Below are 12,097 nucleotides of genomic sequence, written 5' to 3' on the forward strand. Positions count from 1 at the left end.
TTGTCACCATCCTTCCAGTAAATGCAGAGCAGAATCTTTCAAGAAGATGCTAAAGTGCTGTGCCGTAGTAGCATGTTATGAGGTCGTAGTACACCGGAGAACCCTGGGTTCTCATCAGAAGGATAATGATGTCACCCCTTACAGTACAGAAGTTGGGTAAAAAGTAGTATATTAACTTCTTTTTCCATAACAGGCTTTTTTTGTCAGTTTAGTGGAGTGAAATAAGATAGGGAAGGGACCTTCACTGAATAAGCAGACCTTGCATTAAGTGAAAAGCCTGCTTTAAATACTGAAGACCTGGACAACTTTGGACAACATATACAAACTTTACTTATCCTACAATCTCTGCCTTGGAGACATCCATTGGTTGTCTTCTACTTTGTAGTAAATGAGGCCAACACTTATAGGGTTATTCACAAAAGGGTGAAGAGTTTGGAGAGGGCAGGATAAGTGGACAATCTAGGACAACATAGCTGAACTGGAAAGTGAGCTGAATTGGAGGATTTTACCAAATCAGCTATTTTTGCCTAAGTTGTTCACGTTTCCTGTCCTGCCTTCCCCAAACTCTTCACCCTTTCATGAATAACCCTGCTAGTGTTGGCAGAGAATATAAGCAACAAGAAGATAGAATCATCATATTTTGGTATTTCTCAGTAAAAGGAAAATGTATGCATATAAATTACATAGTATCATATAGTTTATGCAGTATTAGCAGTATTAGGTGAAAATCATACCTGAACTAAGAAAGATGATCAGAAAGGAAAGAATGGTAAAGGAATATAAAAATATAAAGTATACTAGATTCTATTTTTTTTTTTTTACCTTACAGCACCTTTACACTGTTCCTAGAAGGACTCCATCTTCTGGAACGCCTCCCCATGGTGTAGTTTATGGAGTTGTGCAAAGGGCTGAAAACAATCATCAGAATGAGGTTGTTGTTTATGAATGGTCTTCCCATCAGCTGAAAGAAGAGATGAACTACATTAAAGATGTAAGTTAACATTTTTGTCAGCGTTTTATGCTTAGAATGGTTGGCATTTCCAAAGTTTGGTCAGTGCTATAAGCTACAGTGTTCAGATACCATTTGCTATCCTTCTGCATTTCACGGACCACCGGAATATTTATGTGTTATGATATATCCTACCTGTGTACCCTACATGCCTATCTGCCGTACATACTGATTAAGCTAATTCAAGCTCTATAATCCTAAATTATTATGAGTTTTGGTGTAAATCCCTTTCCTAGTCCAGTTCCTGATCTTCTAAATATAATTTGAGCTATGGCTATGTATACCTTAGAGTAGACCTAAAGATTAATACCAACCTCACATCCTGACTTTATCACGCCAGTATATTTATATATGGTATAAGAAATGGGGAAATATTTATCCTTAAGGTGATCAAATGCTAAGGCACTGGTCACTTATTCTCAGTTACGGGCTTAGGGTACTGATGTTCACCCAGAACCAGCAATTCAGTGTCTCTGCTTGAAGAGCGATCTTTCCTTTTGGCTGAGATCCGGTAACCAGTGCTACTAAGACCTAGAGCAATGGGTTAATTAGGATAGGTATGTTTTAAGCTGCTACACTGTGGCAAGAAAGTCAGGATGGAGGTGGGGGACTGCTCCTTGGCTACAAGTCTATATTGGTTGTTGAGCCTCATTGGACAGTAGGCAGACATGGTATTTGAACAATCTCCGAATTAGGAGACAATGTGAGGCCTATTTCAGCAGAGTGTTGCACAATGCAGAATATCCAGTCATACAACAGAAGAGGATTTTAGAATTAGGCCTAACAGATATGGGTATATGGGATGTCATTGTCATGCATTTACCATGTGTTTGCCATACAATCATATTGACTTAAATGCAGGAATAAAATCTATGCACAAATTGCCCTCAGACTCTTCTTTGTAAGCCCACGTATAACCATTTAGGAAAGACTGTCATTAGGGACTGCTGTCAGTTTGGCAACTTTAGCTCAGTAGGGGATTTACTTTAAGGCCTCATTCAAACTGCCGCGCGTATCTGCGCGTACGTGCGTATTGTACTATATGCAACACATGCAAATAAATGGCTCCATACACATAGCCACTTATGGAGCCGTATATTTGCGTAGCGTATATATGCGCAAAACCAGAATGGAACAGAGATGCGTCCGGGCAGCATATTGCTGCATATTTATGTGCACATACGCGTGTTTACTCGCATATACGCGCGTACATGCTTGCAGCACATAAAAAATTCCATTACGAGTGATGCATTCTGGGATTGCATATAGTGCACGCATATACGCACGTATATGCATATAAATACGGGCATATACGCACGTACATACGCGCATATACACAATATACAATTTTGCTCTTGCGTTGGGTGTGAATGAGGCCTTAAAGACTCTGACATGCATACCTGCCACAGCTTTAAGTATCCTCTAGTTTGTTCATTAGTGAGGCAGTCCAACATAGTGATGGGCCAAGCTATATTGTGGGAGCTTTGCTAGTTAGAACAGCTTGCCATTTGGGCAAACCAGAGGATACTAAAGGCACTTCTGGGTGTCTGCTCTTCATACCCGTCAGCAATGTTCAGTGTTCTTACAGTGATGAGTCTCTAAAAGTACATAAATCTTATTTATTTCTCTTTTCTAAAGTCTTCCATCTATATCAGGCTCCTATTTCCAGCAGAAATTAGCCTGCTGACTGCAGTACTAAATGCAGCTGGCTGTCTATATGTAATTCTGTCACACAATGCACCATGTGGGAAAGTTGACATTCCCGTTTTATAGGTTCACTTAAAAAGGCAGTAAGTAATAACTTCATTACATATCGTATAATGATAGATCTTGCAGATTAATCATCAGTTGTGTCTAACCATCTAAAGGGATATCGGGGATGCTCTTGGGCAATCTTTAAAGCAATAAGAGTAATGTCTGCCCTTGTTTAGGATTCTCTTGGAATCTAGACAGAATTAAGAGGCATGATATTCTTCTAGTTTCCAGCATCTTTACATTTCTTTCTGGTTAGTTAAAGGAAAAACCAACCTTGACATCTTGAGAGAAAAATAAGCATTATGTCATCTTGTGCTGTTTTGTATACGGTGTGTGCTCCCAGTAGAATGAATATATGATGCAAATGACATAATGGTCTGTAGATGATTTTACACAAATTCTTCCCTGTTTTTTCAGCAGTTTAGACACAAGTGACCAAGAGAGCAGCAATTTCACAATGCAGATTAAACATGATGAATAATAGCCAGAAAACAATTAGTGAAAGAACATGCAAAACATTGCAAAATGTGGCACACGTGTAAAAAATGGATAGCTTTATATAAAACGCAGTGGAGATTCTCTGCATTTAAAATAATGAATTGTACCAGATTTTGAGGGGTTCTTAACTAAGCAAAAATGATAAATAGGCAAACAAAATAAATGTTTATTGTTATCCAAATATGGGGAAAATTAGCAGTGAAGTTGTACCAGGCAGAACGTTAAAATTAATATTTCCATTTAACAAAATAGGAAACTATTGATTTAATGCTTTAAAAATAGACCCTTAAAGGAGAACTATGGGGTTAGGGCTTTTCCCCATAGTAACAGGAGAACACAAACTAGCGTCCTCCCGTCACCCAAAGCTCAGTAGCTCGCGGTATACTGAGATGCCGCAGCCGGGGCGGATCCCGACTTTACTGTCGAGATCCACCCAGCTGCGGGGTTGACAGCTGGATCTGCCTATCTAGAGGCAGAACCAGCTGTACCCGCCCCCTCCCCCGGCTGTTCCGCCAGTCGGCGCTGGAGGATCGGACAGGGGAGGAGGGGAATCCCTGCAGGGAGCCGTGAGTGACTGTCACAGTTCTCTGCAGGGATAGATCGAGAAGTGAGCGATGGTATGCGTTCACTCCCCGATCTATTGAGCCGCCTTGTGACAGTTTAATTGTCACAGGTCGGCTAAAACTATGAGGCTGAGTGAAAATCACTCACCTCATAATTCTCCTTTTATAGTGTATGTAAAGCCACAACTATTATCGAAATGTTAAAACCTGTGATAGATTTTTATTTCTGTATGTGTCCTTGATGGGGAGAGCCACTCTCTCGATTTTGTCATGGGGATCATTGTCTCAATTTCCACTTGCTTCCTCTTATGTCTCTGGAGTAGAAAGTGAAGGGAAATCTTCCTTGTTGGACACAGGGAGTAAGTAAAACCTGACAGTCTTAAAGTGACACAAAACACAGGCGTTAAATCTTATAAATACATTCCAGTACCCTATTAACAATCTGTGTGTCGCGGCTCAGTCTCAATATGGGCTACAATTTTATTACAAATTAGTAAACTAAACATGAGATTGTAGTCCATCACAGGAGTGAGCTTGGAACAGTGGCTACTTTCAGAGATGATTTGAGGATCTACAGCCGAGTGATACACATATAAGATACATTTGTTAACAGTTAAGGTCTTGAATGTATTTTTAAGATTTAACTCCTGAGTTTAGTGTCACTTTAACCATTCCCTACTCTATCCAGATCTAAAAAAAAAAGCATTACTAACATCAATATATTCCAATTTTACTACAGGTGAGAGTAACCCTGGAAAAAATACGAGAGAAAATGTTTGGTGAATATGACGATATGAAAGAGAAAATGAAACGCCTCACACAAGAAATGAAAGTAAGTATTTGTGTTATTTTCATGTGTATTAGGAAGGAAAAGGGATTGGCTAGAAAATGTACATTGTATCATGTAACATGTTTTAGAGAGCAGTTAAGCAACAGCTAATATGTAAGCAATAACTACTTATCTCACGGATACTGAATTTTACCTGTTAGGAACCTGTCTGGAGACAAATACGGGAGTCCTCCCCCCCACATACACACCTAATCTCAGATACTGTAATTTGTTTGCCATTTTGTTCCAGTTTTCTTTGTTCTAGTTTATGTAAATCATCCTAGCTGAAAGCATCAGCAGGAGTCTATAAACTGACACAGAATTACCTATTTCCTTACTTGTTTGGCCCATTATTCCCAAACGTTCACAGGGCATCACATGTAGATATATTTAAAGAGCCATCAATACAAACTATTGAGTGTATATAGTCTTCTGTATAAATTGTTTCCTTTAATTCCAGGTTTCATCAGCAAAGCAAGACTTATTGGAGCACCATTCCCACAAACAAGCATCTGTCATAGACAGTCTTGATTCAGTTAATAGCTCTTTAAATGCTTCCTCAGTGGACATACAGGTATGTGAGATTCATATAAGCAGATCACTTCAACTAGAAGAATCTGCAATAAACATATGTTCTAATAGCAAAATTATAGTTAAAAGGTGATGACTTTGGGAAACATTGCCTTTTAAAAATGGACAGCAGGCCTCCTTTTCACATTATGAATATGAATATTCTAAATATATCACAGCAATCAGAAACCGGATACAAGCCAGAGTGTCCCCGCGACGCTCTGGCTGACAAGGGGGCAGCAGATGTGCCAACGTGCCCCCATGTGAGCCAATGGGATTTAAAAAAGACTTTTAGCTGACAACGTTTGTAAGGCCAACTTGTTATCCAGAGTTCTAGATATAGAGTTTTTTGTATCTTTTGTAGAAGTAAAATCTGGGGCAACATACATGTAAAAATACTTTGAAGAATCCATTTTTTGCATTGCAAGGAATTAATGAAATATTCTTTTAGGTGTGTCAGTTTCATTCTAGTTTACTACACATTAAAGTATATTTAGGCAGCCAAGGTGCTATGGACCATTATTCCTCACAAAATTTCCAATGTGTAAGAAAAAGTCTGTGTTTGTAAATGCCCATCCTGCCTTTTTCCTTGGAGAAACGGGAATAAGCATTTTGTTACGTTGGTGTTCCATCCACTAGACTGTTGAAGAGAATATTACAGTGGTTGGAGTAGAGCAGTAGGGTAGAATTTTTACTAACTATTGTTAAATCCACCATCCCACCTCCCACTAATCTAAACTCCCCCCAAACTGTTTACTTACCTCCTGTTGCAGAGCCATTTTGGGCTTTGCAACAGGAGGTAATAAAAATCTCTTCAGTGCTGGAGTCCCCATTGACTTGAAAAGGGATACATACTGAGGATCTCTAATGTTTGTATATGGCACCATCCAAGTCAATGTGGATGAAGTGTGCAGACGTGGCTAGCACAAGCTGAGGAGGTTTTTGTCCATCAGGCTGGAAACCCTGGAGAAGGCTGTGGCTCTGTACCTCTCAACAGAGGTAAGTTAACAGCTGAGGTGGTGGGCAGGGGATACCACAGTTTAACTAGGGAGGGTGGGGGTGTATTCAGTGATAGTTAGTGTTAAGGTACAGCTGTCATTTTAAGTACTGATGTATAACTTTTCTCTGATCTTTCCATGACTCCACACCCCTCCTTCGCACTTTAAAAATGGTGTTACAATTGAGTGTAGTGTAGATTTTAACTTCAGTGGACAAAGAAATGTACGTATAATTCCAAATAGTAAACTTCCAGTTTCATAAATTTAAAGTCAACTATTATTCAGCATTGTTTGTGTCTGTTTCAGAAAACACTGGTGGATATGACATTGGAAAACTGCAGTATCAAAGACGAGGTGAAGAGCTTGAAACATTCCTTTGACAAGTCCTTAGATAAATTAAAAGAAAAACAGGAGCTGCTGGAAGCTGCACAAGCAGAAAATCAACAATTAAAAATCAAGGTAAATGCCTACAGTAAACCACAGTGGTACTATGTGGACCATGGCTCAGAGTTGTTGCTGTGATTGTCTGTTTAAAGCAGAAGTATTGGGAGTGTAAAATGTACTCTTCCCAATAGTTAGTCGATGTGGAGACACTGCAGCGAGTCACAAGGTGGCTCTATAGATCAAGAGCTGAGTGATCATGAACTGCTGATCTCTCAGCTCACGGTTTACTCCGTGCAGAGAGCAGGGGGTATCTCGACAGTAGCCCGCTAAGTGCTGACTTTAGGTCACAGGAGGACATTAGTACATTTTCCCCCTGTGACCCAAAAGAGAACTAAAGCCAAAAAAAGGCTTTAGTTTTTTTTAAGAATGAAATGAAAAAGGGCATTAGGATTATTTAAGTGTACATTGTCAGACAATTTTCCAAGGCCGAATACAAGCTCATGCAAAGCTTCTGATAATGTGTTTTTTTAAGTATGTTTCACTGTTTGCAATGCTCTTTTGTTGGACTTAAGATGTACCTACTGTACCTTCTCAGCTACCAGTCTGCCTCAGGCAGAGGTTGTACAACAACTAAATAAAGGCAGAATTCAAACTGTTCCATTGCTGTAACGTGCATTTTGCCTGTTGGTGTGCTACAGTGCCATTCATTCTGAATTGCGCCCGAACACACTATCCCATGCAGTACTGTGTGCGATGTGGTGTGCTGCATTGCCAACAATGGTGCTTGCACCTTTTTTGTGTGTTTGGCAGGTTTGACAGCCCATTCAAATGAATAGGTTGCCTCATCACAGCGCACATTAACGCATGATTCCCCCCTCAACAGCGTGCATGGAGGAATCTTCCCTGCTGGCTATTGTATTCAGACAGCCATAACAACAATTTTCCTTGAATTGTCAGTCAAGCAGTCGCAAAAGTCGGTTGAAAAATTGAAGGTGCCCACAGGCTATGCCAGGCCAAGTCATCCAGTTCAGCCAAAATTAAAGCTATGTATGGCAGGATTAAGTCTTTGTATACATGTATGGGTTATATCCAAGTGAACAAAATCAGCCATTCATCTCTCCAGTTAGCTGAACCAAGGCTGATTACCAATATGTTATTATCTGTTCTGAAATAAAGTATATATGGCCCTTAGTAGATACAGTGTTGCCCCTTGTAGATTTATCCCACTCAGTTCAGCCCATTATTTATTATCTGCTTTTAGGTCAGTAGTTTAGTCCCTGAGTCAGCCATGCTGTATCTTTTGAATTAAAGAAGAACTCCGGGCAAAACTTTTATTAACCCTTGCAGTGGCGCTACCCCCGCATTGCATTGCAAGGGTTACCTGCTTGTTTTTGTCTAAGTGGTAAAATATAAAAGATATATTCACCCAATCCTCATAGCTGGCTTGCTCTCTCCAGCCTGTCTACTCCTACACTGCAGCAATGGTATGTCTCTCTGCGTCCTCATGTCCTATACACTGTTTATTGAACGTGATGACTCGAGGATCCTTAGACCGCTGCAGAGGAGGGGGAGTGAGCCTGGAAGGACCGGTCTAAGAACAAGTCATCTCTGATTATATTACAGTACCTAGACGAAAACAGGCAGTTAATACTTGTAGTGCGCAGTAGCCCCACTGCAAGAGATAATAATAGTCTTGCCTGGGGTTCTTCTTTAGTGATCTACACACACTGATACAGTTTTAGAAAATTTGAGAATTAAAACTTTTATATACAACCTTCCGTACCTCAAAGAAGAACCTCTTGTCTTTATCATACAAATTTAAAATATATATATTTTTTTATTTCAACAGATAGAATCCTCTCAGGAAGCCAACGCTAACGTCTTGCGAGAGATGACAAGAAAATTGTACAGTCAATACGAAGAAAAGCTCCAGGAAGAGGAAGTTAAATATAATACAGAAAAAGAAGTTCTTATTGTAGGTTCCTAAACAATATAGTCTGAATTGCATTTTCAAATGATTATAGGATGCTGATGTCTTATTTATAAAGAGAATTTTAAAAAGGCTTGTTCCTCCAGATCTCCTAGAATTGAAAAACGTGCTGCTGTGTGCCACACTGAATTTTAACCCCTCATCTGTATCTGACAGGCTGATACTGGACTTGATTTTCAGATTCCTTTAAATCTGTTACATAGGAGGTTGAGAGGACATTGTGTGTCAGAAAACAAGTTGCTGTGCTCATTGCATATCACTAAATCTGACATTTCATATTCATGTACCTCTAAATGAGAATGTGGTGAGTGAGGAATGGACTAGGGTTTAATGAATGATTATAACATTCATACATGCTACCTGTCCTGCCTGTTGTTATATATGCATATAATGTGTATATCAAACAGATTTTTTTTCTACTTTCATTGTGGTGCAAGGTTGACGGAAGGAGATGATGGTTTCACATGTGTGGCTATGGATAGGTGTATGAAATATCCTTTCTCTCTAAATGTTACCATATTGATAATCTCAGGAAGTTTGCTCCAATCATAATTGTTTTGGGTTTTTTTTTGGGGGGGGGGGGGGGGCTGGTGACCACACAGTTGTTTTTCAATCATTATTGATTTCTAATAGGAGGCAGAGCTATTATTACTAGCTTATGCTATCTCGGACTGCAGTTTTGGTGTATCTAAGTGCATAATAGCAGACCTCAGATCTCACCCCATTTTCCGGTGCTCCACCAGAGCTCTGTTTACATCAGATTCTGAAGCCTGGACAACAGTCTGAGCACTTTTTCAATAAATACATGTTTGCATTTATTTAAAGAGACAGACAAAACAGTACATACAGGCTGTTGAAGATGCCAGTGAGAAGGTCCAAGTAGCAGAGGCCAAGATAGAAGAACGTGATGCAAAGATTTCAGAACTTGACAAGTTAGTCCAGCGAATGCAGCAGGTACTGGAATGATTATTTCCTAGTCATCTATACTTTTTATTGGTAGTATATACCTATTCTGCTTTAAATATATGCATATAAATTATAAGTATTGTAAATGTGATGAAAATGTCCCCCTCCATAGGAAAGGGAACAACTACAAGTGCAGTTAACAAGCCATGAAGAGCGAATACAGAGGCTTGATGCTAAAATGGAGATAACGGCATCAGAGAGAGCAAGGTAAATATATATGTGCTTGAAATTGTTACAGACAGATGCTAGAAAGGATTCATTTAGTCTGGCAATTTTGTATTCATTTCTGTTATAAGATACAAGATTATTATTATTATACAGGATTTATATAGTGCTAACAGTTTGCGCAGCGCTTTACAATACAAGGAAGACATTGCAAGTTAAACAAGAAGTGGTAGCTGTGTGGGGATGAATTGTTTGAGAACATGATAGTTCAGTGGTTAGTTTGAGGTGAGATAAGCTTCCTTGAAGAGATGAGTCTTACGGGATTGCCTAAAGGCAGTCAGAGTGGGAGATAGACGGACAGGTTGGGGTAAGAGTTCCAGAGGATGGGAGTGACTCTAGAGAAGTCATGGAGGCGAGCATGGGAGTTGAAGAGGGAGCTGGGAAGCAGGAGGTGTTTGGAAGAGCGGAGGAGAAGGTTACGGTGATACTTTGAGACAAGGTTTAAGCTATAGCTGGGGGCAGAGTTGTGGATGAGTTTGTAAGTGGTTGTTATTAATATAGACCCATATTGAACCAGAGTGTGTTTCAGCTAATTTCCTGTTGATTTGCTTGTTACAGATGCTAAAATGTAACTTTATCAGCTTTATTAATTGTTTCTACTATTAGAGATAAGTTAAGGAAAAGTAATAAAGTGCTAGTGGTATGGTATCACATCAATCTGGAATGTTTATAGGGCACCCTAATACCAGGGCTCTCTGGAATGAAAATTTAATTTAGCCTATGTGGCTGAAATTCTAACCTCCTACAGTCCTACTCCTACAGTATGCCCCATTATTTTTTTTCATTTTTTCATATTTTCCATTACATGATAAAGTGCAGAATGCAGGAGATGGTGATGCCAGACTAAAAAAAAAAAAAGGCCTAATCAAAATTTTCATTCAGCTTTATGAAAAAGGGGCCTGCTATGTCATTTCTTGTTCATTTTATTTAACACTATGGACATTTGCCATTTCTTACATGGTTGCCTTTTACAAACTATATGACCACAAAAAAAACTTGTTTAAATCTTGAAAAACTTTTTAGTATGTGATCTCCTAGTTAAATTTTGTACTGTAAAGTAATATGTCTACCTTGGTTCTTACAGGACACAGAATTTAGAAGAGGCTGCAACAAGTTTACGGCAGAGAATTAAGCACCTAGATGACATGGTTCACTGTCAACAGAAGAAAGTAAAGCATATGATTGAAGAGGTGAAGTTAGCCATTCTTTAATTGTAATAGCTCATTTTAAAGAATTTTTCCCCCTTTTGTCTGCCCAGTACTTAAATTGCAAACCCCCCCCATAAAAAAAGCATGCACTGAATGGCGGTTTGGTGCTTCACAGCTGCCCCTGCCATCTTTCGGGAAACTTTACCTGCAGCCAACACTTGACCCTTGCATCAATAGACCAAAGTCTCACCATGCTGGCACTCATGCTTCTCCCATGATTGTATACTGCCCATGTGCAGCAGGCAGCGTTTTAAAAGGTAATGCTAGAAGTAGGCAAGGAAAGGCATACTGAGTCTTTTCCGCCAAAAAGTGGGCAAGCAAGCAAAAATGTTTTTCATGTCAAAGTTCCGTTTAACGTGATGGCCTTATAAATGACTGGGCATTTTTATTTTTTTTTAGTTCTGAATATTCTGAAAGTTAACACATTCATAAGTGAGTGTTTCCACTGCTTTTTCATAAAATCAGCTAGTCCTTCGCTGTTAGCACTTCTTTAATAATCAACCTTTCCTTTCCTGCAGCTCTATGTTAACTTCCACATTAAAAGCTCTCCTTATTTAATCTAATTATGGGTTCATTATTAGATCAAATAAATATATTTAACATAAAATTAGTATAAATACTCACATCTGCCTTGTTATTATCCTACTGTAATCCACTGCACAACAACTCTTAAGGTGCCCATACACCTTACAATTATCTGCAGATTTTCTGTGGTCAGATGGAAAAAGTACAACAGATTCCTCCATCTACGCTAAACTGTGTGGATGGAGGAATCTCCCACTGCGCCAAGCTTCAGTATCTTGCTAGTCGGCCCCACTGGCTGTCAAAATACCAGAACAATCTGATTGGATGCAGGAATTGTTCAGGTGTTTTGAGAGCCAGTGGGGCTGACTAGCAAGATTACAGAAGCTTGGCCCAGGTGGAGATTACTCTATACACACAGTTAAGTGTAGATGGAGGAATCTGTTGCACCTTTTCCATCTGACCACAGAAAATCTGCAGATATTTGTAAGGTGTATGGCCAGCTTTATACTTGCAGGACGATGGAGTTGTATACATGAGCTGATAATACAATGTGAAATAAAAAAAAAAAAAAAAAAAA

The 12,097-nt window shown here is 39.3% G+C and overlaps 1 protein-coding gene across 1 annotated transcript in view; it reads left to right on the forward strand.

The window, feature by feature from the left end:
• The window catches only part of LOC108789829 (myocardial zonula adherens protein-like), a 97,018-nt gene that overhangs the window by 75,023 nt on the left and 9,898 nt on the right, over nucleotides 1–12,097 (forward strand). Inside the window, exons 5-12 of the mRNA XM_018559931.1 lie at nucleotides 830–991; nucleotides 4,565–4,657; nucleotides 5,115–5,228; nucleotides 6,529–6,681; nucleotides 8,456–8,581; nucleotides 9,422–9,550; nucleotides 9,675–9,769; nucleotides 10,872–10,977. Coding sequence (XP_018415433.1) covers nucleotides 830–991; nucleotides 4,565–4,657; nucleotides 5,115–5,228; nucleotides 6,529–6,681; nucleotides 8,456–8,581; nucleotides 9,422–9,550; nucleotides 9,675–9,769; nucleotides 10,872–10,977 — 978 coding nt within the window. The remainder of the gene's footprint in view (nucleotides 1–829; nucleotides 992–4,564; nucleotides 4,658–5,114; nucleotides 5,229–6,528; nucleotides 6,682–8,455; nucleotides 8,582–9,421; nucleotides 9,551–9,674; nucleotides 9,770–10,871; nucleotides 10,978–12,097) is intronic.

Source organism: Nanorana parkeri, unplaced genomic scaffold, assembly GCF_000935625.1.
Source record: "Nanorana parkeri isolate BGI_ZX_2015 unplaced genomic scaffold, ASM93562v1 scaffold422, whole genome shotgun sequence".
Classification (NCBI taxonomy): domain Eukaryota; kingdom Metazoa; phylum Chordata; class Amphibia; order Anura; family Dicroglossidae; genus Nanorana; species Nanorana parkeri.